The sequence below is a fragment of the Sardina pilchardus genome, chromosome 6 (assembly GCF_963854185.1).
Source record: "Sardina pilchardus chromosome 6, fSarPil1.1, whole genome shotgun sequence".
NCBI lineage: Eukaryota > Metazoa > Chordata > Actinopteri > Clupeiformes > Clupeidae > Sardina > Sardina pilchardus.
In genome coordinates this window covers 32,891,554-32,917,560 of record NC_084999.1, presented here as the reverse complement: position 1 = coordinate 32,917,560, position 26,007 = coordinate 32,891,554, and the positions used below count along the sequence as shown (strand labels likewise).

The window sequence follows — 26,007 nt, the reverse complement described above, 5'->3', positions numbered from 1 at the left end:
CCATTTATATACTTATTAATACCAACCATCATGACTTATAGTAATACTAACACACTTTATTTCTCTTCCCTTTCCCCTATACCTCACTTGTGAGGTGAACCATTACCAGTCATCAGCCATCTTTGTGCCTGGCCCTCATCACACCTGAAGTCCCATCCCCCTGAGTGCCATTGCCATCAGCATCCCTATGATTGCCATACCATCGCCTGCTGTGGTTCCCTGCCAGGATCCCTGGCCCACGCATCCTAGCGACCCATTACCCTCCAAAATTACTAATGGATTACTGATGGACTATTTATTCCCTATACTGGACTGCTTGAACCTTCTGATACTACAAATGACTTTACTCTACTTAACTGACCCTATTCAGATGGGTTGGGCCCTTGAGTCGTGGATCTGTCTGAGGTTTCTTCCTATATGTATCTCCAATTCTAGGGAGTTTTTCCTTGCCCCTGTTGCTCATGGGCTCTCTTTGAAGGTTTAACACTCTGTAAAGCGCCTTGAGACATGTGTAATGTTTTGGCGCTCTATAAATAAAATTGAAATTGAAATTAACATAATGTGTGTGTGTGTGTGTGTGTGTGTGTGTGTGTGCGTGTGTGTGCGTGTGTGTAGGTGGTGCTCAGGTGGACCTGGTGGATATTGACGGGCACTCTGCGCTGCACTGGGCGGCTCTGGGGGGCAACGCGGAGGTGTGCGAGGTGCTGATGGAGAACGGGCTGGGGCCGGACCTGCAGGACAGCGCGGGCCGGACGCCCCTGCAGTGCGCCGCCTACGCCGGCTACATCAACTGCATGGCCCTGCTGCTGCAGCACGACGCCGACGCCAACATCCAGGACAAAGAGGTGGCCGCAGGGGGCACGCCAGCACACCACACAACACACCTGCAGGCGTCCCCAATCACTAGCACAACTCATGCACAACACACACACAACACATACACCACATACAGACTGCTTACAGACTAAGCAGTACACACATACACACAGAAACATGTAAATATGTTGGCACCAAAATGTATTAGAACGATGTAGTAATATGACACACAACACAAACACAGCCTTCTACACAGCGTCCAGGCATGGGCCCACAAGGTAGCGAGCCCCAGTGTTTAGCACGTCCTCTAAAATCACAGAATAGCTGACCACAGAGTACAGGACATAGCCCTGCACAATGCAACTAAACTTTCGCACAATACAACAACACTTTCACACAACCCAACAGAACTCTATGTAGGTGTAAGATAATGCACATGTTACCATAACAAATGTGTGTGTGTGTGTGTGTGTGTGTGTGTGCGTGTGTGCCCCTCCAGGGTCGAACAGCTCTACACTGGTCGTGTAATAACGGTTACCTGGATGCAGTGAAGCTGCTGCTAGGCTGTGGGGCTTTTCCCAACCACATGGAGAACAATGAAGAAAGGTAATAGACACAACCTCACTTATGTACCGTTGGCCATACATGGCATTGCCATTTATTCATATGTACTGTATTTGTATCAGTGTGTTTTTGTGTGTGTGTGTGTGTCCATATGTATTAATGGGTTCTTGGACATGCGTGTGCAGCATATGAGCATATGATGAACATTGATGTGTGTGTGTGTGTGTGTGTGTGTGTGTGTGTGTGTGTGTGTGTGTGTGTGTGTGTGTGTGTGTGTGTGTGTGTGTGTGTGTGTGTGTGTGTGTGTGTGTGTGTGTGTAGGTACACCCCGCTGGACTACGCGCTGCTGGGCGAGCACCAGGAGCTGACGCAGTACCTGCTGGAGCACGGGGCCATGTCCATCGCCGCCATCCAGGACATCGCCGCCTGCTCCATCCAGGCGCTCTTCAAGGGCTACCGCGTGCGCCGCGCCTTCAGGGAGCGCAAGAACCTCCTCATGAGGCACGAGCAGCTGCGCAAGGACGCCGCCAAGTAGGGGACACGCACACACACACACACACACACACACACACACACACGTGTGCACACAAGTGTCTTTATACTGTACATACATGTTGGAATTTTCCTCTGGTCCACTGAAAACTCCAGCTGCCACACACACACACACACACACACACACACACACACACATATGTACAGGTGAACATAGGTCCACATGCTCATTCACACTTATCAGGTCCACACACCATTGTATCAGGTCCACTCACTGCAAGATCTACTCTCTCTCTCTCTCACACACACACACACACACACACACACATACACACACACACTGGTTCTATTCTAGATTTCCAGCATATTTTACTTTGGTAGTAAGATGGCGTAGGAGGTGTTTTTTTCCATCACTTATTCCTACTCTGTATCTCTGTCTCCCTCTGTTTCTTCACTCTATCCCTCCACTAATCAGCTGACACTCTCAGCGCAGAATGACATTTGGAATCTGTCAGTGCACAGAATGAATGAACACACACGAGCATGTGTGCACACACATACACATGCATGCACACACACGCAGGGAAACGTGTACACACTCAGTCACTCTGTCTTCATCTCCTAAGACATGTTTGCTTTCCTACCTGTCTAGTTCAAGTTGATTTGTTTGGGAGTGTGTGTGTGTGTGTGTGTTGTGCGTTTGTGTGTGTGTGTGTGTGTGTGTGCGCGTGTGTGTGTGTATTGTGCGTGTGTGTGTGTGTGTGTGTGTGTGTGTGTGTGTGTGTGTGTGTGTGTGTGTGTGTGTGTGTGTGTGTGTGTGTTGTGCGTGTGTGTGTGTGTGTGTGTGTGTGTGTGTGTGTGTGTGTGTGTGTGTGTGTGTGTGTGTGTGTGTGTGTGTGTGTGTGAGTGCCTGCATAGGAATTGAAGAGGTCTTCTCTCGTTTAGAAAAAGGGAAGAGGAGCGCAGACGAGAAGCTGAACAACAGCTCTCATTGGCTGGATCGCTGGATCAGCAGCTTTCATTGGCTGATCAGGCCCCTAGTGTGGGCGGGAAGAGAAGGGTGAAAGCTGAAGACACGTCCAAAAGAGGAGCCTCAAGAGCACAACACCGCAAAAGTGAGTCGCCTCAATCTCAGCAAGGTCAGTTTTTATGCTCCTGAGAGTCATCCTTCCTTATGTTTGGATGTCAGTATTTTTGTGTACCTCAGAAATGTTTCGACTTGCACTCTATTCTTCCAAAAGCCAAGCTCTGTGTGACGTGAAGCAATACAAGGTTACAACAACAGCTGTTTTCACAGTACAGCATTAAATAGATGCAAAACCTATTGATGCACAGGTGACAGCATGGAGACTACAATGTTGGATAAGCCACAGAAATAATGACATGTCTTTAATGGAATTTAAAATTCTTCCATATTTTCAGTTCAATATTTAATGTGTGGCTTGTGGCATAAACAATAAGGGGGGGAAAGGAATTGACTTAATGATCATAAAATAAGACACTAATGAAAGCAGAGCTATGGGGGGTTGGGTGTGAGTTGGTGCTTTGTCACAATAGCGTTTGTCTCAGGATATCTCACTGAGCTCATTTAAAGTAACCAAATGCATATTGAGAGAGTCGTATTCCAGACAAAAGTTACTGATTAAATGGAAAAACAGGAGCCTGTAGCATTAAATTAACAGCATCAAACTCCATTTCCATTTGCCTGCCATTGTGTTCATTAGCAGGACTAGGAGAAGCACATTTCATGAATAGTAGTTAGAATAGAAAAAATACAGGGAGACTGAGCATGTTAAACAAAAACTCCCTTCATGAATCTGTAAATGTGGTTGCATATTTTTCTGTGTACTGCTATTATTTATTGAACCTGGTCAACACAGTAGTCTGTATTTCCCCTCAGAATAATCATTTGTCAAAATAGGGGAAAATGGGAAGACGTGAAATGTCACCTTTTATTTTCTACAATTGCAATTACATGAACTACATTTTGACAGACTACACACTCTCCTGATGACTACTATGAATTATTATTTGAATGTTAAAGTGGCACTCCTCTCTCTTTTAGACGTTATGGTGGGGAATTTAGTGAAGCAGTCGCTGAATTGTTGACAGAAGTGCACTCTGCTGCTCCATCTTTTTCTCCCTGAAAAAGATTTGATGTCTGAACCCTGATATTTCATATTTCATATCTTACTGTGTGTGTGTGTGTGTGTGTGTGTGTGTGTGTGTCCTGCTCAGGTGGTGTGGAGACCGAAGAGGTGTCTGGGAGGGCGAGAGTGTGTGTGCCAGCCATGTGTGTGTCGGCGGTGGTGGCTTCCGAGCGCCTCTCTCCCGCCGGCTCAAGTCGCCCTGGCAGTGCCAAACCCCAGCTTCCAATTGGCACCGAGACTCAGCCTCAGCCTCAGCCCAGGGTGGCCACATCCCGCCCCAGCGGCGCGGCCAATCCCCACTCAGCCTCATCCTCAGCCTCAGCCTCAGCCTCGGCACGCCAGCGGCTCACGGACAGGGACGGGGTGTACCGGAGGGAGAGAGAGAGGAAGACGGACATGGAGAGGGAGAGACGGAAGAGAGACATGGAGCAGAGGAGGAACCGGGCCGCCAAGATGATACAAAGCGCCTGGAGAAGGTACACATGGGCATATGTGGACCCCCTCGTCCCTACACACACACACACACACACACACACACACACACACACACACACACAATAAACCAACAATGTGTTTTTGATGAACAGGGTAAGCAATAATCATGTGTGTTTAAGGGAGACCTATGTTTTGGGTGTGCCCACATGGGGTGCAGATGTGCCCGGACCCACAGAGGTCTGGCCGTCGGCCATCGACACCTCAGAGTGTGTGTCTGTGCGTGGACGTGAATGAGAGAGAGAGCGCTTTAACGAGAGGCGAAAAGTTCAGTGGCACCCCGCTGCGCCGGTCTAATAAACTCCAGAAGCTCCCCTCTCCTGCAATAATTACAGCTATACGACTATACACACACACACGCACGCACGCACACACGGGTTCCCAGGGTCTGCCAGCACAAATGTGTGTGGAACGAAACATCTGCTACTGTTTATGCCATCTATAGAGTGGAAGTGTGTGTGTGTGTGTGTGTGTGTGTGTGTGTGTGTGTGTGTGTGTGTGTGTGTGTGTGTGTGTGTGTGAACCAACATTAAGTGTAACTCACATACTTCAAAAACATTCGGTATGTGCAACATTCTGTGCTGTGATGAAGCGATCAAGAGAGAGGTCTTGATCGCATGTTCTAAAACATCCAGAAAGGCAAAGTAGCTCGTGTACACTGACAGGATTAGCCCGATCCAAATGAACCATGCCAACGTTCTCCACCTCTCCTGCCCAGCCAGCATGGCAGGATCCACTAGCGGCAGTACTGATCTTGAGCCACATGAGCTGGCTCCTCATCCCGGCCCCCAGCAGCTCTTATGGAGAGTCTGTCGTGAGAGATGGACTGAACCACGTGTGGACACTTCAGATGAGAGCTTCCAGCCAATCATTGGTCAAGCCCCAGGAAGTGCTTTGTGGAAGTGTGCAGCATGGATCATTGTCCCAAGCTAATTTGTGTGTGTGTGTGTGTGTGTGTGTGTTGAAGGCATCGCACCAGAGCTCTGCTGAGGGAGGTCTTGTGCAGAAGGCACAGGCGTGTGGAGCCGCCTGAGGTGACCGCGCTCGTGGTCCAGCTGCTGTGGGAGCGGCCCGTGACTCACGGTCAAGCGCGCGCCAAAGCCAGGGCCAAGCCCCGAGCCCCGCCCACCAAGAGCACCGCCAAGAAGTCCACCGTCCTGCAGAATATCTATGGTGAGTGTGTTCTGCTGAATATCTATGGTGAGTGTGTTCTGCAGAATATCTATGGTGAGTGTGTTCTGCTGAATATCTATGGTGAGTGTGTTCTGCAGAATATCGATCGCCATCATTCCCTTGAATGCACACGATAGATATGTATTAAGGTGTGTGTGTGTGTGTGTGTATGTGTGAGAAAAATGTTTTGACAACCCTTTCTGTGTTTGATTTGCTAAACCATAGGAGACTTCTTACATACACACACACACACACACACACACACACACACACACGTGTAATAAAGCAGAGAAAATGAAATCTTGGCTAAGTAAACGCAACTGACCTTCAGCACACATGAGCAGGTGATGACTGAGGGCAGCCATGCAGACCACCCCGCACCACCACCACCGCTCACTGTTGTCCACTCAAAACACACACACACACACACCAGCACCGACGTGTACCTTCCCAATCCCTCTGGTTTGAAAAGTTCAAAGCTGTCAAAGGGGATGGCCGGTGTTGTCGCACACACACGCACACACACGCACACACACACTCACACCACTCTCTCTGTCTCTGCTGGTTGTTCCCCACCTGGCTGTGTTGGCAGACACTGAAGATTTGAATCTGTCTTTATAAAGGAGAGCCTGTGTGTGTCCGTATCTGCCTGCACCATTACAGTGAGAGTCCAGTCCACTTGTCTCACCTTAAGCGTGTGTGGAAGAGCATGAGCAGCCAGGAGTCATCCTCTTAAATGCACGTGTGGATGAGTGGACCCGTTTCATCTCCTCTGGGCTCCGCATGCCATTTGACTTTCTTGTGTGTGTGTGTGTGTGTGTGTGTGTGTGTGTGTGTGTGTGTGTGTTTAGGGGGATCACAAACCAGGAGGGGTGGATTCAACAGAATAACGACGCCATTAAACAGCTCCAGTTACTCGCTCCTGCCGCTTAAAAACAGCAGCACATGTTAGTACACACACACACACACACACACACACACACACACACACTGAGCCAACAGATATACAGGGCGAGATCAAGAACTGAGTGTGAGTGTGTGTTTTTGTTCTTGCAGTGAGCGGTATGGAGTGTGTGCGTGTGGACTCCTCGCCGGCCAGGCAGTACTCGTACCACATGAGACCCCTCAGCAAGGACGCACAGCGGCAGAGCCGGACCAAGAACTGAGCTGACCTGAGAACAGCGCAGCGCAGGGGCCCGCTCCCCCAGCCACCACATCACACAGCCAAACCCAAATCAAAACCACCCTTAAGCCAACACGGCCCCGCCTGAAGAGCTGCAGGTGTTGCCCTGTGCAAGACTCTCATTTTGAAACAGCACGCGCGCACACACACACAGACGCACGGACAGACTCTCTTTTGTGTGTGTGCCACATAGGAGGCTTGGCCGTCTCCCAGGTCTCTGGAAAGTGTTGTCGTCATGACAACCTAAGGAGGCCATGGGGTTAAAAATACAGACATGGCCCACCTTCCGTGTGCCTGACACACACACACACCTGACTAAACAGAGACCACTGGCAGGTGCACCTGAAGACAGTTCACTGCCTGATGTAACCCCCCCCCCCGCCCCCATCTCTCTCACCTGCATGCCTGTCTCCCCTCTCTGCTGTGCAGACGTATCTTGGTAATGTCATAGTTTGTTTCTCCTCCCTGGCATGTTATGACAAGTGTGACATGCAGTCATGTTATTGGACCCACCAGAATGAAATGAGAAATGAAAGGTGTAAATGGACATGTTGTTTGGGCTTGAGGGGAATGGATCAACTGGGCCTCATGTGCAGCAAGGCCCTCCTTCCGCACAATGTGAGCTAAGGGATGTTCAGCTCAATCCATTGCACATCTCCCCACACTCATGTTCTGCAATGTGTAGTCCATCCCAAACTGACAAAGAAGCCTGAACATGTCTTCATTCAAATATACAATGTTTTGTAGCAAATGTTTTTTTGTTTTTTTCCAGTACCTACCAAAAATGGAGGTGTGGAACAATGCTGGAAAAATGTAAAAATGTGTCCAAATAGTTCTTTGTAAAAAAAATACAAAATAAAATAAAATGGTCTAATTCTAAGCTGTTTACTTGACAGACAGAATATACAGGACATGAACAAGTACATGATCCAACATACTGTATTAGTGAAGCGATATGGCATGAGTGAGTGGGGTTAGTAAGGACATGCCCACCACTGCTACAGCTCAAGCCTGCTTGCTTGTCTATATATTATATAGATATATATGTGTCATGCTACATTTAACATTGGGGTGTGACATTATGAAATCACTGCTCTCTTGTTCTGAATGGATTAGACATTAACATCAGAGTGATGGTGGTAGAGTCAACAGTAGTAAATATTCCTGAGTGGGGATGTTCTGTCAAATCGCCACTCTGAGATGCTTCTCTCCCAATCAGAGATGAATTACTAGCTCGACCTCACCTAACTGTTTAAATTAAAAGTCAAGTGCGATGTATGGTGTTTTAATTAAAACATAGTTTCAATACCTAAATGATGAGCACAACTCAATCACAGTCCATTTTTTTACTCATTTATTTTGTTAAAAAAAACTTTTCCCTTTTTTTCAAAAAAAAAAGAAATAAGTATCAAAACAAAACAAAAAGAAAAAAAACACACCAAGTGTGAAGGAGACAAAGGTGGATGGGGGATGGGAGGGGGATGGCAGAAGTCATGAGATGGGAGGGGTTTAGTACAGGTTACCACGGTGACCAGACAGAGTGACACTGTAGCAGTACAGCAGGTCGGTCAGCCACTGCTCACGAGACTCTCCTCCACAGTAGCGCTGCAAAGCACAAAGGAGCACAGCATTAGGAACTCTGGTGTCAATAGCATCTCTACTGAAACAAACCTTTTCAGTGTGTGTGTGTGTGTGTGTGTGTGTGTGTGTGTGTGTGTACCGTGAGCTCCTGGATGATGTGCTGCAGCAGAGAGGCGTTGGTCACCATGTGGTTGCGCAGGTGTGTGTGCTGCATGAGGAGCGAGAGGATCTGCGCCAGCTGCGGGAACTCCTCCTCACACATGTCGCACACGCGCAGGGACTGCAGCAGCAGCCGCAGCAGCCGGGGCACGCCGCTCAGCGCCGCCAGGCACGCCCCCCACACCGCCTCCCTATCAGGACACACAGGGGCACAGAGTTACACCTGCCCCAGCCAATCACAGACTTACACCCAGTCAGGCCCGCCCCCAGACACAAACAACAGTTCCAACATTGACACTAAGGTCCCTTTTTATTAGTAACGTTACTAATAAAATTACTAATACAATTAAAAACTAATAAAAAAGGAACTTTGCTGGGAGCTCTCCAGTGTGTGGATCTTCACCTTTCTTTGAACCGTACATTTTTGGTCCTGCACCCTAATTATATGGATGCGCGTAATTAAACTTTGTTAATCCAACAATGACACTGACAACGGAACAAGGCTTCTTGTCACTCAAGCACACTGTGCCTGCCTACATCAAAGCTGAAAAAGTCGAAATGCAGGGCTGACCTGCTGCTGCAGATTGTCTTTAGTGAATTGGTCAATTTTACATGTCAATCAGCAACAATAGACGCAAGCATGAGTCTTGCTTCAAGCTACATCCACATGTTTGTGTAACGACTTGTTGATTGATTAGCTGATGACAGGCATGAACTCTAAATATGCAGTGTAGCAAACATCAAAGCGGCTGCTTTTCATGAGGGGACAGGCATTTGGCAAACTGCTCAACGTCAAGCATTATGTCCTCGTGAACATGTTCACATCATAACAGTGCACTCCAGCAGGGGTTACGCCAGAGCACCAGAGTCTTGTGCAATAGACACACAGAGGAGAGGGAGGATGGCTTTCTATGTGAGTGTGAGTGTGTGTGAGCGTGTATGTGAATGACCGTGAATGTGTGTGTGTGAGTGTGTATGTGTGTATGTACAGTATGTGTGTGTACCTTTTGTGTGTGCGTGAGTGTGTGTGCGTGTGTATCTATAGTCCTCTTTCCAACAGATTTTCAAGGGCATTAGTGAATTATCTTTTAGCGACAAAAGAAGCACCTAGACGGTTTTCCATTCAAAAGAACAATTCTAGCGAGTCAAAATGATGTCATCAAAGCCCTGTTAATGCATTTTTCGACTGCGCTAGATGGTTTTCCATCAACAGTTGTAGCGAATGGAACACTTCTAGCGTATTCATCAAAGGTAGTGAATGGTACACTATTGTGAGGTGAACGTCTTTGTATGCGCAAGACAGAATTCAGATTTTAGCGCTGACTTTGTGAACATCTTGAGCAGGCGTCACAGTAACTTATATCGCTACAAACCTTTTCCATCACATTTATATCGATTTATATCTAGCGAGCGAATTTCGCGACAAAACCGACATTAGAAAGTCATTTTCCATCATGTGTCGCACTAACTTGTGATGCGCATCGTTTTTAAGCGAATTAACTATTTAATAGAAAAGGGGCTTATGTGTGTATGTGTGAATGTGAGAGAGTGTGTGTGTACCTTTTGTGTGCACTGTGTTCCAGCTGCAGGAGTAGACTGAGCATGCTCAGACAGCAGTCGGACAGGAAGTGTAGAAGTGTGTCGCTGGGCAGGAAACTCAGATCCAGTAGGCGGGCGACCACCCTCAGGACAGCCGCACACACACCGTCCGGCATAACGGTCAATCCCACCTGTGCACACACAGAGGATCTCTATACACCAACCACCAGTGACACACACACACATTGATGAACACTGCAAACACATACAACAAGGTACTGTACCTCACTCATACATATATTATTTGTGAAGACCTCACCCTTTGTCTCTCTCACACGCACATACACACACACCTACCAAGTTCTTACAGATGCCATTCTGGAGAATATCAAAGCACTGTGAGTTGGAGCCCAGTGTTGATAAGCAGTGGCACACTTCCTGTAGGAGACAAGACCGAGAACGGGGAAGAAAATGAGCCAAAAGCTCAGTACAAATGGTTCAACACTTTAGCTTTGTGGGCAGCAAAACATTTGCACTCAAAATTCACCATCACTATTTCACATGTTGAAGTTTTTGCAGTGTCCTGGTTTGGCCCTTTACGCAAACAGAAGCCAGTTTATAAGAATTCAAGCAATGAGGGAACACTGCAGTCTACTTGTCTCTGGCTGGGACTTCCACTCTGCATGGTCTCCAATTAAGCAGATCCCTGATATGCGTGGGGTGCCTCCGGTCTGCTTCTGCCATCTCTGCGAGGCAAACTGGCGTGGCAGCAGATTTCTTGACATGAGGTCAGCTGAGCTGGGCTTCAGGGCCCAACCGGCGAAAAGAGCGCAACAGGCGAGGACCCACATCATACCAGGAATTAGCTCCAGAGGGAGATGAGCGTTACATCACTGAGGGCCTTTCTAACCGAGCTCAGCAAACACACTTGTGCTTTCCTCTGTTTGTATGGTATATATGGAGAATAACCATCGTCGCTTTAAGTGGATCTGTCTCCTGTGACAAAATACATCTACAAAAAGTCAAAACTAGCTATCTACAAAAACGTGGACTTGGACACTAGCGGGGAGGGGTCAGGGTGCCTGCTGCTGGCCTCTGGCTCCTGGGCCCAGCGCTCCAGCACACATGACCCCCGACTGGCCTTACTGGACACTGCAGACGCCAGCGCTGCGCAGGTCAGGAATGTGGAGACCACGGGACGAGGAGACGGACGCATCAGAATAGAATAAACATCAGGACTTCCATCAGCCACTCTCTCCTCCACACACACACAGACACAGTTGGAACAAAGACAGCCCCTGCTCTCTCTCACAAACACACACACACACACACACACGCCCACACACACACACCACTGGCCATTCAGTTGAGATGAGCAAAAGAGGGGAAATCACACAAAGGAGCACAAAGAGCTCAGAGGTAATGGAGGTTGACACCTGGCATCGCTCTCCCATCTTTAATACTTTCACCGCACAAACAATAAATACTTCTGTGTGTGTGTGTGTGTGTGTGTGTGTGTGTGTGTGTGTGTGTGTGTGTGTGTGTGTGTGTGTGTGTGTGTGTGTGTGTAATCTAATAGGTCTAACTATATTAGGCTTGATGTGATTAGGGGGCTGAGGACGTCACTCACGGACGGTTATTATCAGCATTAATCAAAATAACGGGATTAGACTGAGATTAAACAGATTACACAAGGATTACACACACCACAGATTACACCTCAACTACTTACACAGCAACACACACACAAATACATAAACTTCACTCAACCATACATATTTGCAATGAGAAAAAGTTCAGTTATGTTGACTATAAATGCCTTCATTTTTAGATTTAAACTTTATAAATGAAGGGGATTCCGAGTGTGTGCAAGTACGAGTCTGTGAGTGTGTGAGTGTGTGTGTTTGTTTGTATGCACATATTGCCAGCATCCATCCAGCAGAAATGTGACGCTGCTCCTCTAAGACTGATTTAGTACTGGCCCAAGACTACATATTAAATACCATAACACTAATTCATAGGTGGCTATAAATCTGCTTGAAACCAAAAAGTCTACTAGCTACAGAAGACACCTAGGGTGATGTTAAAGTGAGAAGGACTGTGTGTGTGTGTGTGTGTGTGTGTGTGTGTGTGTGTGTGTGAGACAGGCAGCCTGCTCCTTTTCCTCATTAAGATCCATTATTCTCCATCAGTCTCACCTGCTGGCATTCTATCCCTCTCATCACCGTTACCATGGAGATGCCATCCCATCTCCCCGCCAGGACAGCCTGATTGACTTGGACACAGAGATGAGAGTCCAGACGTAATTGTACAGCTGAATTAACGCTGTTTGTGCGCATTAGAATTATGTGTGTGCCCGCGTGTGTGTGTGCGCGCACGCATGCCTGGGGCCAGCGTTTTGTTGGGTTTTAATTTGCGTGTAAAATGTCAGCGTGTGATCATGTCCGCTGGCTAACATTAGCATTAGCGTCTGTCCGCCAGCTCTCTGATAACCAGCTCTTATTGAAATATGTGTGTGTGTGTGTGTGTGTGTGCGTGTGTGTGTGTGTCAGTCTGCTAGCGCCCTGATAACTAGCCCCTCTCTAAAATATGGAGCATGGCTTGACCGGCGTGATGCGATACTACGTCCCCCCTGCGCCGCGCACACAGGCCTCCACCAGGGGCACAACTGAGAGCGCAGGGCGCCCGGAATGTTAATGCGCACCCTGGAGCCGCCGCACTCTGACTCACCGCCACCACGGGGCCCGTGTGCACGTGCTGCTGTCCAGAGAGGGAGGGAGGGAAAGGGAGGGAGGGGGGGAAACTTTCTCCAAGTGTCCAGGTGAACTTCCACAGGAAAAGCTGCTCCAGAGCCAATGCTGTGGGAGGGCGCCGGGGAGAGAGGGCCGCGAGGGTGAGGCTGTGGTCTGAGGGAGTGAGGTGCTGGTGTGAGGGGTGTGTGTGTGTGTGTGTGTCTCTCTCTCTCTCGCTCTCTCCCTGTGTGTGGATGTCTGTGTGTGTGTGTCTCTCTCTCGGTGTGTGTGTGTGTGTGTGTGTCTCTCTCTTTCTCTCTCGGTGTGTGTGTGTTTAGTAAGGGCCTGTAGAGAAAACGTATGAACCCTGGAGTCACCTGGAGTTGTAGATTAATTTAAAGGTACAGTGGGGACGCCTTCTCCAAAACACGTTTTGTCAGATTCAGCAAACGGCTCCTTGTGGCCGTTTCTTCAGTGAGCTCTCCACCCTCTCGCTCACACGGCCCTGGCTCTGAGAGTGGAGGACAAAGCTCGAGGCTCAGGCCCAGAAATGAGCCATTCTAGCCAATCAACAGGTTTGCGCGCCACGCGGGAAAGAGGGGACCTTTCGCTCCGCTCCATCACCACGACCACAGGACGAGAATAAGTGAACCCTGGCAAAACTTCCGCTCGCATCAAAGACGTTTCCAGTCCGTAAACCTTGGGTCTAAGAATGGTCGGTCCACACAACAGGATGAGGTTGAGACTCTGACAAGGCCACTCCAACATACAAAGGGGTTTTTTTTGTCAGTCAGCTGTTGACCTTGTGTTGTTTCTCCATTGTAGCTCTGTAATTTGCATAAAGATTAAAGCAGCGCCAAGTCAAGGCACCAACGTCCATCCTCCACCATATCTGGAGCTAGAGTTTGGAGGACTGTGCAGTGGCATGTTTTCAATTCAACTTCATTCATTATAGCGCTGCCACACGTGAATGTCTCAAGTCAATTCATAGAGACCAACTTGAACTCCATCCCCTCCCCACAATGATTATTAAAAAAAATGGCCAGGGGTTCACAAACTTTTTTTTGGAAGTGAACTTGTAAGCTGGATTAAACCTTTCATTGAAGGCATTAAGGATGACCTAATCCAAGTTATATTTGGCAAGGAGACTCACAGAAAGAAAGATACAAACACACCAACAACAAAGAGCTGGAGACAGAGAGAGAGATGGAGAGCGACTGACCTCCACAATGTCCCAGTGGTGTGTGAACTGCTCCAGGGGGGTGGGGTAGACGCTGAAGGGGGAGAGAGGAGAGGGCGGAGACAAGGCATCCTCATCAGCCTGCTGCAGCACCGCCAGCTCATCAGATGAGAAGCCTGGGAGAGAGAGAGAGAGAGAGAGGGAGAGAGAGAGAGAGAGAGAGAGAGAGAGAGAATAGAGAGAGATAGAGAGAGAGAGAGAGATAGAGAGAATAGAGAGAGAGAGAGAGAGAGAGAGTGTAAATACAGAGGACAAAGGAGAGTAAGGATCAAGTGAATCACACTCCCAGGGCTTTGAACTCTTATTACCCTAAACTGTATTTGTGTGTGTGTGTGTGTGTGAGAGAGAGATAGAGAGAAGGAGTGAGAGAGAGAGAATGTGTATGAGAGTACCTGTGAGGAAGAGAGAGAGAGTGTGTGTGAGAGAGATAGAGAGGGAGAGAGTGAGTACGAGCGTACCTGTGAGGGTGGAGAACAGGAAGCTAAGGTAATCCACATCTCGAACAGCAGCTTCCTGCCAGTTACTCGTCCATCCACTTATAGAAGATCTGACCAACCCACACACACACACACACACACACAAAAAAATACATTAACTCATTACAAGAACAATTCTACACTCCCTCCCCACACACACACAAACTTTCCAGGATCAAGGTGACTGTATATTTCACATGTGACGGATCCTTAACAAACACACACACTCCCAGGGCACACACACTTGTGGTGACGTGCGACCGTGGTGCCTGTGAGAGTGTTTGGGGTTCGGCTGGAGCACCCATCACACACAACCCACCCATCCCAGGCCCAGTCCTGCTCACGTCACCTCACACACTCATTCCATTCAAGTCATGCACAAATGGACCAGAGCAGACTGTGATGAACCAGATTCAGATTTCTCTCGCTCTTACACACACACACACACACACACACACACACACGAGGGTTCAGTTCAAATGTAACACTGCCATCTACAGGCTTCTGTCCTCAGATTTGAGAGTTGTGCTCAGTCGGTGTGTCCCCCCCCCCCCCTCTATTCCCTCTCCCTTCACACAGGGCTATGGAGCACCACCATAATGACTCTGGGCAACAGACAACAAACCCACATCCTCTTTGGGGACTGCGCACACACACAAGCTCAAAAAGCCACACACACGCACGCACATACACACAACACAGCCCTGGGACTCTCAGCATGTAGTGACGTTCACACTGGAACATTGTGTCAATCACACTCCTCCTTACGCAAACTAGCTGTTCTGTGTGTGCGTGTGTGCGCGTGTGGCACTTGAGGACACTGAATTAACTTTGCGTTGCACTGTTGTTAATAGACTTTCTTGCGTGCATACACACACACATACATACACACACACACATACATAGACACACACACACACACACACATACACAGAGACACACACACACACACAGACACAAACACGCGCACACATAAGCATGCAGAAGCATCTCCAAACACTCCCTCGCGTCCAGCTAGCCTGTGCCTAAATACAGACATATAACTGAGGTGTTTGATGACCTCTGCCCTGTCCAGTTCTTCTCCCTGACTGGCCGCTTTGTTCCACCTCATTATGGCCAATCACGGGTAATCATTGCCGGTCACGGCCAATAAGCTCTAAGTGGCAGAACCGTCCCGCCTCTGAAGCTCCGCTTGTGATGGTGATTGGCTAAATTGTTTGATTTGATTAGAAGTGCAAACTCCACTGAGCCTGTCTCCTCTCGGTCTGCGTGGACAACAGACAGGCATTCTAAACACTTCAGACAGACGCACCCATCTAGACAGACAGACACACACATGGCGCACGCACACACACACACACACACACACACACACCGGTGCACTGCATCTAAGGAATTGATGTGCCTTAGTTTTGAGACACACCAGCGTGTGTGTCTACCCAGGGTTGAAAAAGGTGTGGCCAAAATGGGTGATTTTGAATCCTTGACGTGCATGAATCATGACCTCCTTCACGTGGAACAGAGGCAGAAAATTCCTTTTCAAAAGGACAATAAACTGCAGGAACGTGTGGAATGATGTGGTGGAGACGGATGCCTCCAAGAGACTCTGCGGACTGACATGCCCTGCTCTGCATACAGCAGACCTTCAGCTCCACTCTGGTTGGCACGCACCATTACTGGGCACAGGTTCTTCAGCCATCACACTTTCCAAGGTTTTTGACTTACTGTACGTACAAGATGGCCACATGAATTCTGGCAAAAGTTTCCTGGGAAAGAACAGACTAACTGGCTGGTGTGTGTGTGTGTGTGTGTGTGTGTGTGTGTGAGTGTTCATAGTGTCCCTCTGAGATTGGGCAGGATTTGGAAGTGCTTCCCAGTTCACGGTGCTTTCCAGTGTGGTTATCTGCGGGTCATTAAACGTGTCCTCATGGATGTGCTGATGTGCTGGGGGACTGATCCACTCCCTGCTGTATTACGGCTCAAACTATCACAGGCCTTTGCACTCCATCTTGGTTGCATCCAAAAAGCTGCGTAGTCACATGCTTTGGGGGGGGTGCTCATGGTTTGGACTGGACTGACTGGGATGACCAGTGGATTTAAGCCTTACTTTCTTGGCCCTTACCTTTAATAGCAAACGCCTTAACCATTACCACATCGTGTGCTCCATCAGCTGCTTGCTCTCCATTTATCAAATATACACAACAACCTTTTTTCACAAATGTCTTACTAACAACTGCCACAGGCTTTGCCATAGTCTGAGCAGTGTAGGAAATGTGTGTGTGTGTGGGGCACACAGGTACGCACCTGAGGTGGATGATGCGGATGAGCGTAGCGGCCAGCGCGGCGGAGACGCGGCCCGTGTTGCACACGCGGCTGAGGCAGGACAGCAGCTCCGGGGGGAAGGCGGGCAGGAAGTAGAGCATCTGCACCAGCCGCTGCTGCGAGTCCACCGGCAGCACCACCACACAGCCCTCCTGCGGGTCTGAACAGCCAGCCAGCCATTTAGATAGCAATCAACACACAGCTATCTGGCGCAAGTATCATAGTGCTCATTCATTTAGATATTAATTAGTAGCTATCTGGTGCAAGTATCATAGTGCTCATTCATTTAGATATTAATTAGTAGCTATCTAGTGCAAGTATCATAGTGCTTATACACTAATCCAGCGCAAACTTTATGGGCGCTGCCATCTTGAATATCGCCATTACTGCGTGCCTGCGGAGTGTGACGAGTGACACTGGCCTGTGCTCTTCAACAAAAGCATCCTGTCAGACAATGTCTAACAAGAGATCCTGCTCAGGAAAGAAAATGTCTGGAGAAAGGGAACATTGGATAAATGATAACAACATAAGGTATTAAGACGTGTATTAATGACAGCTAACCTCTGCAACAGCCGCCTGTGGAACCAACGGGCTAATTTCTTAGCAGCCAGCCACGCAGTAATGGCGACGCTGCGTTACTTCCGTGTTTCGCTGGATTAGTGTATAGCTGATGCTCATTGACAATACTACATAGACATAGAGGCCACGGCCTCTTCACACTCGGACAGCCTCTCCAACCACTACCACACAAACATCAACTGCACGGTAATGCTCAGGTAAACATCAGAGCATGGGTTACATACACAGTGCCACCTAAAGTTGGTAAAGCCTTCCATCTAGTGGTCAGCGTGAAGTATTGCAGGGTTACATTTTAAGCACTGCAGACTACGAATACGTAAAGCAAGACGTCTTGTTTTTAGCCCAAATGGGGGCTTTTGATCATTGAGCGGACAAACTGAGGGGAGACGCCAATCAGAGCGTGGGGTGGGCCTGGGCTAGTGGTGTCCCCATGGGCTAGCCTAGCAGCCTGGAACACCAGGAGAGAAGCACTCCTTTAGCATGGACAAACATATCAATGCATCTCCTTGTGCACATGTCCTTGTTCATATCAACTCATTCTACTGATTACGTGTTGATGAAGACGGTTGGGACGTTAGTGATACATGCCACTCTGAGTCAGAGTCGGAGGACTGAGGACAATGTGTGGGTGAGGCGTCTGTGTGAACAGCACTATTAGTTCAACTCCAGACTCCCTGAGCTGAATGATGCGTGCATATCCATGCTGTTTGTAAAGTATGCGTGATCCTGAACTGCATATCGGTGAATGAGTGTGAGTGTGTGTGTGTGTGTGTGTGTGCGCGCGCCAGTGTGTGTGTGTGTGTGATCACAGATAGAGACATTATTAGCCACTGACGCACTCTGCTGATGTCAGCAGGCCTCACACACACAAAGAGACAACTGTAGTACTGAAATAAAACACTCCGGAGTCTCTTCTTTCACTCTCCCTCTTCCTCCTCGGAGTCTGCGGAGCGGCACACCGCACACAATACCGGCTCTCACAAGACTGGCCTCCCCAGCCCCGCCACGCCACGCCACGCCACACAGAGGTCCTGAGACAGGGCGCGCGAGAACAAGGCCCCCAGCCACCAGTGTACACTCAAGCCACAGCACCGCCATGGCAACGCAATGTACATAACACACACACACACACACACACAGCCCCTAATTTCCCCCTCATTTGATGACCTGTAAATAAGTTAGCAAAGGAGTAACAGAACTTCATTCAGAATTGGAGCACTAAGAAACTTGAATTAAATGCTATTGAGATACTTCAATCATGGCGGCTAAACTTCTGGGTGACCTGAAGGAGGGGTCATCCATAACGACCTTTGCCTGGGGTCAGAAAGTAGTCGGAGCAGTCTAAGATGAGTGATGGTCAAGAATAGTGACTGGTTAAAGGAGTACCAACCCTAATAGCACTAACACACGCAGACTAACAAGGGCATGTGCTGAGATCTTTGGCCAAACTTCACTAGTGTTAGTTAATCCCTTCCTTCCTTCCTTCCGTCCTGCGGTCCAGGCGCCTCTCTCTGACCCCCTCGTGAGGGAGGCGAGAGAGGAGTGGCGGGGGCCGTACCGTAGAGGCTGCACGCGTGCGTCAGCAGGCTGTTGAGCAGCTCCTTGTTCTTCCAGGCGGCCGCCTGCTGCAGCGTCTGCAGGATCTGCGCAGACAGCTGAGGGTTCCTGGAGCCCAGCTGCACCAACTGCACAGGGAGAGCAGCCAGCCAGCGCGTCAGGATCTTACTCCTGTAGAGACATGGGGAGAGAGAGAGTGAATTCCAGTGTAAATTTGGTCAACTTAAGAAAGAGGTACAAAAGAACCGGGAAGATACAGAGACAAAGGACAGTGTAAATGGCAAGTCACACTCCATCAAGGCAGGCTAATAGGCTAACTGGAAAAAATATCATGCCAATCTCTAGCTATGGTGAAGGGTATGTGATGATGTGGGGCTATTTTAATTCCAAAGGCCAAGGGAACTTTATCAGGATGCATGATATCCTGGATCCATGAAATAGCTAGCCTTTAAAAATAAAAACATTTTAAAAATCCCCCTGCTCCTATGGGAGTTTAACGTAGGGGTCAAATACTTATGCCCCCTAACATTTAAGGAGGAACATTTATTTATTTACGATACAGTCTTCAATCACAAAGAAAATTGGTGTCCTCAGCGGTTTGATTTTTACTTTTTATATTTTGAATTAAGGCATTAAAGGGATAGTTCGGGTTTTAAGACACAAAGTTATATGGGTTCCCTGTCAGCAACGTTGTGCATCAGCAATGACTTACCCCCCGACAGCGTCCTGTGAGCCGAGATCCAGCCTGTTTTTGACCGTTTTTGATGTTGAAGAAAGTAGTCCGGCAACTTTCTGGGGTCACGAAAGTAAAGTGATTTTCTTCTCAAAACCATATGCGTTCAAAAGAGTGATATATTTGCACCACAAAAACGTTGGCCAGCTGTCAGTAGCGCGCAGTGATAGGAATCGAGAAAAATAGTGCAGTGATAACGAGGTTTGAATTTTTCCTGGACAACGTTTTTGTGGTGCAAATATATCACTCTTTTGAACACGTATGGTTTTGAGAAGAAAAACACTTTACTTTCGTGACCCCAGAAACTTGCCGGACTACTTTCTTCAGCATCAAAAACCGGCTGGATCTCGGCTCACAGGACGCTGTCGGGGGGTAAGTCATTGCTGATGCACAACGTTGCTGACAGGGAACCCATATAACTTCATGTCTTAAAACCCGAACTATCACTTTAAGATCAATTGTCAATTATGAGTTCATATTCCTCTTTTTAGGCAACTTTAGCATGGTATCAAAAACATGTGTTCCACACTGTATATACATTTTAATAACTATTCACCCCTTTAACTATAATATATTATCCCATTAATAAATAAGTTTCCTTTTATATAGTATTGCATATGTTTCCTTTCATTTATAAACCATATAGAACTATTAAGCACGTTTTGTTTTATTATTTTCTTTTCTTTCTTCATTTTTATGTGTTGACCTTGTTGCTTCCAAGCAGATATTCTATTCTAAAATACAGTACAGGCCAAAAGTTTGGACACACCTTCTCATTCAATGAGTTTCCTTTATTTTCATGACTATTGACATTGTAGACTCACACTGAAGGCATCAAACTATGAATTAACACATGTGGAAAACAAAAAAGTGTAAAACAACGGAAAATATGCCTTATATTCTAGTTTCTTCAAAGTAGCCACCTTTGCTCTGATTACTGCTTTGCACACAATCTGCATTCTCTGGATGAGCTTCAAGAGGTAGTCACCTGAAATGGTTTTCACTTCACATGTGTGCCCTGTCAGGTTTAATAAGTGTGATTTATTGCCTTATAAATGGGGTTGGGAATCAGTTGTGTTGTGCAGAAGTCAGGGGTGATAGACAGCTGATAGTCCTACTGAATAGACTGTTAGAATTTGTATTATGGCAAGAAAAAAAGCAGCTAAGTAAAGAAAAACGAGTGGCCATCATTACTTTAAGAAATGAAGGCCAGTCAGTCCAAAAAATTGGGAAAACTTTGAAAGTGTCCCCAAGTGCAGTCGCAAAAACCATCAAGCGCTACAAAGAAACTGGCCGTCCCAGGAAAGGAAGACCAAGAGTCACCTCTGCTGTGGAGGATAAGTTCATCTGAGTCACCAGCCTCAGAAATCGCGCGTTAACAGCAGCTCAGATTAGAGACCAGGTCAATGCCACACAGTTCTAGCAACAGACACATCTCTAGAACAACTGTTAAGACGAGACTGCCTGAATCAGGCCTTCATGGTAGAATAGCTGCAAGGAAACCACTGCTAAGGACAGGCAACAAGCAGAAGAGACTTGTTTGGGCTAAAGAACGCAAGGAATGGACATTAGACCAGTGGAAATCTGTGCTTTGGTCTGATGAGTCAAAATCGGAGACCTTTGGTTCCAACCACCGTATGGACTGCAGAGTGAAGGCAAAAGGGCCAACAAGTGCTAAGCATCTCTGGGAACTCCTTCAAGACTGTTGGAAGACCATTTAAGGTGACTCTTGAAGCTCATCAAGAGAATGCCAAGAGTGTGCGAAGCAGTATTAAAAGCAAAAGGTGGCTACTTTGAAGAACCTAAAATATAAGACATATTTTCAGTTGTTTCACACTTTTTTGTCAAGTATATAATTCCACATGTGTTAATTCATAATTCTAATGCCTTCGGTATGAATCTACAATTCTCATAGTCATATAGTATGAAAATAAAGAAGGGGTGTCCGAATGAGAAGGTGTGTCCAAACTTTTGGCCTGTACTGTAGCTGCACATCATCTCACACTCTTCACCATACCTAGAGATAAGCATGGTGTTTTGTTCGGTTTTGTTCAGTTAGCCTATTAGCTGGTTTGATTTGCATTGAGCTCAATGAGCATCACGCAGGCTAATAGGCTAACGGAACAAAACTGAACAAAACATCATGTTTATCTCTAGGTATGGTGAAGGGTGTGTGATGATGCGCGACTACTATAGCTCCAAAGGCCAAAGGAACTTTATCAGGATGCATAGTATCCTGAATCCATGAAATAAGTGGCCTTTAAAAATAAAAAACGGCCTGCCCCTATGCGTTAAATTCCCATAGGGTTACATAGGGGTGCCAATATTTTTGACCACAGTATTTTGGGAAGAACATTTATTTATGATACATTATTCATTCACAAAGAAAATTGGTGTCCTTGGAGGTTGGGGTTTTCCTCATTTTATTACTTAAGCCATTAAAATCAATTTGCAAAAGATGATTTTATAATCCCTCTTTTTAGTCAACTTTAGCATGGGTGCCAACAATTTCAACCATGACTGTATGTGTGTACCTGTTGAGACGTTCCTTTAGGTAGAGCTGACTGAAGAAGCGTAGTAGCATGAGCCGCACAGACACGGTCAGGTTCCTCTGCTGGTACTGAGTATACACCGCCTGGAGGAGGTCCTCAGAGACAGCTGCGCACACGCACACACACACACACACACACACACACACACACACACACACACACAAACACAGAATGAGGGCCTGCACTGACTTTTCCATTGTAAGCCCTCCGTGTGTCCGCACTCGTGCGGTCCTCACCTCGGCCTCTCTGGCTGACCACTAGTCTCCGCACCACCTCCAGCAGGGCTCCCAGCTGCTTGCTGCTCAGCCTGCTGCCGCCGGTCAGCGTCTCGCGCACAAAGCTGCGGATGGGGCCGAGCCAGTCGGCGTCCTGGCCCTCGGGCTGCCCGGGCCCCCGGTGGCTGAGCGTCACCATCACCTGGCACAGCGTCACGTTCAGCGCCAGGGGCTCCACGCTGGCCGCGCTGCCCGCACCTGCCAACGCCTGCTGCCGGTTCCTGTGGGAGCTGGGCGAGAGGACGGGCCACACACATGAACTGACCGCACACAGGCGCAGACCACACACAGGCGCAGAGCTGCAGTGGCACTACCGACGTGACTATCCACGACATTCCGCAGCCAACAATGGGGGTCGCCATGACACCGAGACGGTTTTCTATTTCCGGCGAAGCTGCATTGTATCTGTTTTAACGTGACGGTTTACGGTGCTTAACTTATCATAACGCATATAAAAGTAAACTTTTCTATTTTATATCGGTTATATATGATGTAGTATATACATGCTGAGGGCAGAATTGTCAACATTTCGAACGAAATCTAAGTTGAGGCATAATCTAGTTAGCTACGGAGAACGCACATGTTAACAGAATGAACGGAAGTTGAAAACAGTATACAACGATACATATTTCCGGGTTAAGGAATGAGGTGGATAAGATTCCATTGTTTTCGATACAACCCAGTTCACCAGCACCAAACCATCTCACTGTCGCTGCGGCTGCACCAATTACGATTCAATGCTATTTCTGCCTGCGCCGCTAAATCAAATCCATTGCTTATCGAATGCTTGCCTTGAAGATTTTGTGGCAGAAGTGACAGAACGCGTCAGCACACTTAGGTTGGTGCCAGTGTGCTGTCCGCTTTACACACACAAATCAGCTTATAACTACACCCTTGTGCAAATTAACTGACATTAAATGGGACCCCCCCCCATTACAATCTAATTCCATTTCATTTGCTAAAAGTCCCATATTGCATATTTCTCTATCTTTTTATTTATTTATTTACAGGTAAGTTCTCAATCACTTCCGCCAAGGACATTATGTTTTGGGAGTTTGATAAGTCTGTGTGTCTGTAATCCAGTCTATGGTGTAAACAGGACTACACACACATCTCCTGGCCTGACCGCACGCTTCCTCACCTCTTCTTGTGCCGGGGGGACGGTGTGTCCAGCTGGCCGTAGGGGAAGTTCTTCATGAAGTACAGCTTGAAGTCACTGAGATAGGTGTTACGCAGCCATATGTCCTACAGATAAGACACAGACAAACACACACACAACATTATTATTGACTTTTGACAGCCTTTTCTATAGACAGCCTTTTCTAATCCACAAATTTGTGGTGTACTCTAGACTGCAACAGACACCAGACAGATATAAAAATTGGATATAAAAACGAAAACATTTTTCAGTGGTCAGCTGAAGTTAAAGTTGTAAGCGAATGAGTAAGCACAGATTGCCTTAAATGAGGATGAGTGTCTGGTTTGCCTTTGTGAGAATAATGCTATTTCAGTCTGACAAATGAACAGAATTTTGACCTAAATCCTCAAGTAACACTAACTAGCTGCCCCCTCTTTAAAGCAAACTCCACGTGGTTGCGGACAATGTACTGACCAGTTCCTCCTGTAGGTGGTGCTGTGGAGTCAGGCGCCTGAGGAGCTGCAGGATGGTGAGGATCTGCAGCATGAGCACCATGGCGTCCCCTGAGAGCAGGTGTGCATTGTCGGTGCCCACCGTCTCCACCCACACCTCCAGCAGCAGAGGCACCAGCGTCTCGGCGAAGCCACGCACCCTCTCCACAGAGCTCAGCTCCTCTCCGACACCAACACCTTTATCCACATCTGGCCTACAGCAGACAGCAGCACACATATGGACATGTATTCATTTAGCACACACTGCAGCATAAAGGCACAAACTAGATTACATTGACCCCGGAGCAACTTGGGGTTCAGTGCCTTGCTCAAGGGCACAATGGTGGAAGCCGGGAATTGAGCCCACAACTTTAAGGCTACTGCATGCCCAGCTCCTTGGCCACAACACTACCACCCCCCAAAATCAGTTAATTTTATTGGATCTCAGTCTGCAAGTGCACAGACATTTCAACTTTACTATTGCAATGAAAATAATGTTCATTTTCTTTGAAGACATTCATTTCTTTCAAGACATTCTAAGATTCCTTTCATGTCTCAGTCTACAGATAGAGACATTTCAGCTTCAGTATTGTATCTGCAGCACGAAACCCAGACAACCTTGATGGATTTTATGGACAAAGCATTCTAATCTAGCCTTGAGCATCATTGGTGAAGAATTAGTGAAATTTCCCTCGCAATGTGCAGCTGAGTGATCTCTCAACTGTAGGAGCTGAGCTGTGTCTGAGTAAGGTTGAGTGTTTCCTTTGCTAATGAAAAATACAGATGTACCTCAGAAGTGAATTCACCTAGATATGATGATGCTAAAGCGCTCAAGATATCATCATCAATCACTTTGATGCAAGCCATAAACAATGCCAACCAATCACATCTCTTCATGAACATGGAAGGAAGGATTGCAATTTGAATGGCTTTTTCGCTCAATTATTGTAGCCTGATAACCACTCTCAAATTTTAGTTACAAGAATCTGATTCAAGTAACACGCCATTTAGATTTGATTATGAGGAGTGTTTCCACCTAGTCTGGAAGTCAGCCTGAATTTACCCCACCCACAAAATGTCAGGATGTCAAATGCCTCTGCTAGTCTTTAAAGTTATTGTGCTGTCAACAGACATCTGGCACAACAGATGTGATAGCGGAATCTAAATATGGCAGCGACATGGGTGACTGTTTCACTGCAACTCATCTGTCCATCATCGTATAAAGCCCACCCAAATTAGATGACTAGCCCTTAACACACCTTAACTGGGCATGCAGACTCAAATTTGATGAGGAATAAAAATTATACCTCTACAGCAATCACCTCAGTATTCTAATAGCCAGCATCTCACCACTACAGCAAACAGCAAGAGCCCAGGCAACCATGCACAACCATGCCCTTTCTGTTGCGGTGAAAGCCTCTGGCCTTTACTGTACTAATGTTATCCTGAGCCATCCTAAACAAAGCTGGGTGCTCACCGACTCCTACCAAACAACTCACCTGAGTCGATAGGTTGAGTGAGGAGTGGGCGCAGCTCCAGAATTCTCAAACACCTGAATTCCTCCTTTGCCAAATGGGTGGTCATCCCAGTTCAGTTCCAGAGGGGTCGTTATTCCCTTCTCCCTGCCCTCTCTGTCCACCGACACCACACTCTCCTCTTCCGGCCTCTCCTCCACCACGGCCTGCAGGAATCGACTTAGCCTTGATGGAAATCAAAAAGTTTCTATCAGATGTTATACATTATGCATTCTAATATTATAATGA

General features: G+C 47.4%; 2 protein-coding genes across 6 annotated transcripts in view; one reads left to right on the top strand and one right to left on the bottom strand.

Annotated features, from left to right (window-relative positions):
- Positions 1–7,750, top strand: part of invs (inversin) — a 31,043-nt gene extending 23,293 nt beyond the window's left edge. For 2 of the 3 annotated variants that reach the window (XM_062539566.1, XM_062539565.1), the window contains exons 11-18: positions 616–845; positions 1,316–1,422; positions 1,702–1,911; positions 2,818–3,011; positions 4,111–4,498; positions 5,482–5,687; positions 6,539–6,634; positions 6,744–7,750. In XM_062539566.1, coding sequence (XP_062395550.1) covers positions 616–845; positions 1,316–1,422; positions 1,702–1,911; positions 2,818–3,011; positions 4,111–4,498; positions 5,482–5,687; positions 6,539–6,634; positions 6,744–6,853 — 1,541 coding nt within the window. In that variant the 3' untranslated portion in view covers positions 6,854–7,750. The remainder of the gene's footprint in view (positions 1–615; positions 846–1,315; positions 1,423–1,701; positions 1,912–2,817; positions 3,012–4,110; positions 4,499–5,481; positions 5,688–6,538; positions 6,635–6,743) is intronic. The other variant, XM_062539567.1, reaches the window with a different exon arrangement.
- Positions 7,751–8,200: 450 nt separating this feature from the next.
- tex10 (testis expressed 10) overlaps positions 8,201–26,007 on the bottom strand; it is a 35,706-nt gene continuing 17,899 nt past the window's right edge. For all 3 annotated transcript variants that reach the window (XM_062539562.1, XM_062539563.1, XM_062539564.1), the window contains 13 exons: positions 25,744–25,944; positions 24,228–24,459; positions 23,757–23,860; positions 22,577–22,845; positions 22,323–22,446; positions 19,057–19,226; positions 16,902–17,079; positions 14,580–14,668; positions 14,104–14,237; positions 10,507–10,587; positions 10,171–10,340; positions 8,591–8,801; positions 8,201–8,475 (listed from right to left, as the gene is read on the bottom strand). In XM_062539562.1, the coding sequence (XP_062395546.1) occupies positions 8,380–8,475; positions 8,591–8,801; positions 10,171–10,340; positions 10,507–10,587; positions 14,104–14,237; positions 14,580–14,668; positions 16,902–17,079; positions 19,057–19,226; positions 22,323–22,446; positions 22,577–22,845; positions 23,757–23,860; positions 24,228–24,459; positions 25,744–25,944 (2,059 nt within the window). In that variant the 3' untranslated portion in view covers positions 8,201–8,379. The remainder of the gene's footprint in view (positions 8,476–8,590; positions 8,802–10,170; positions 10,341–10,506; positions 10,588–14,103; positions 14,238–14,579; positions 14,669–16,901; positions 17,080–19,056; positions 19,227–22,322; positions 22,447–22,576; positions 22,846–23,756; positions 23,861–24,227; positions 24,460–25,743; positions 25,945–26,007) is intronic.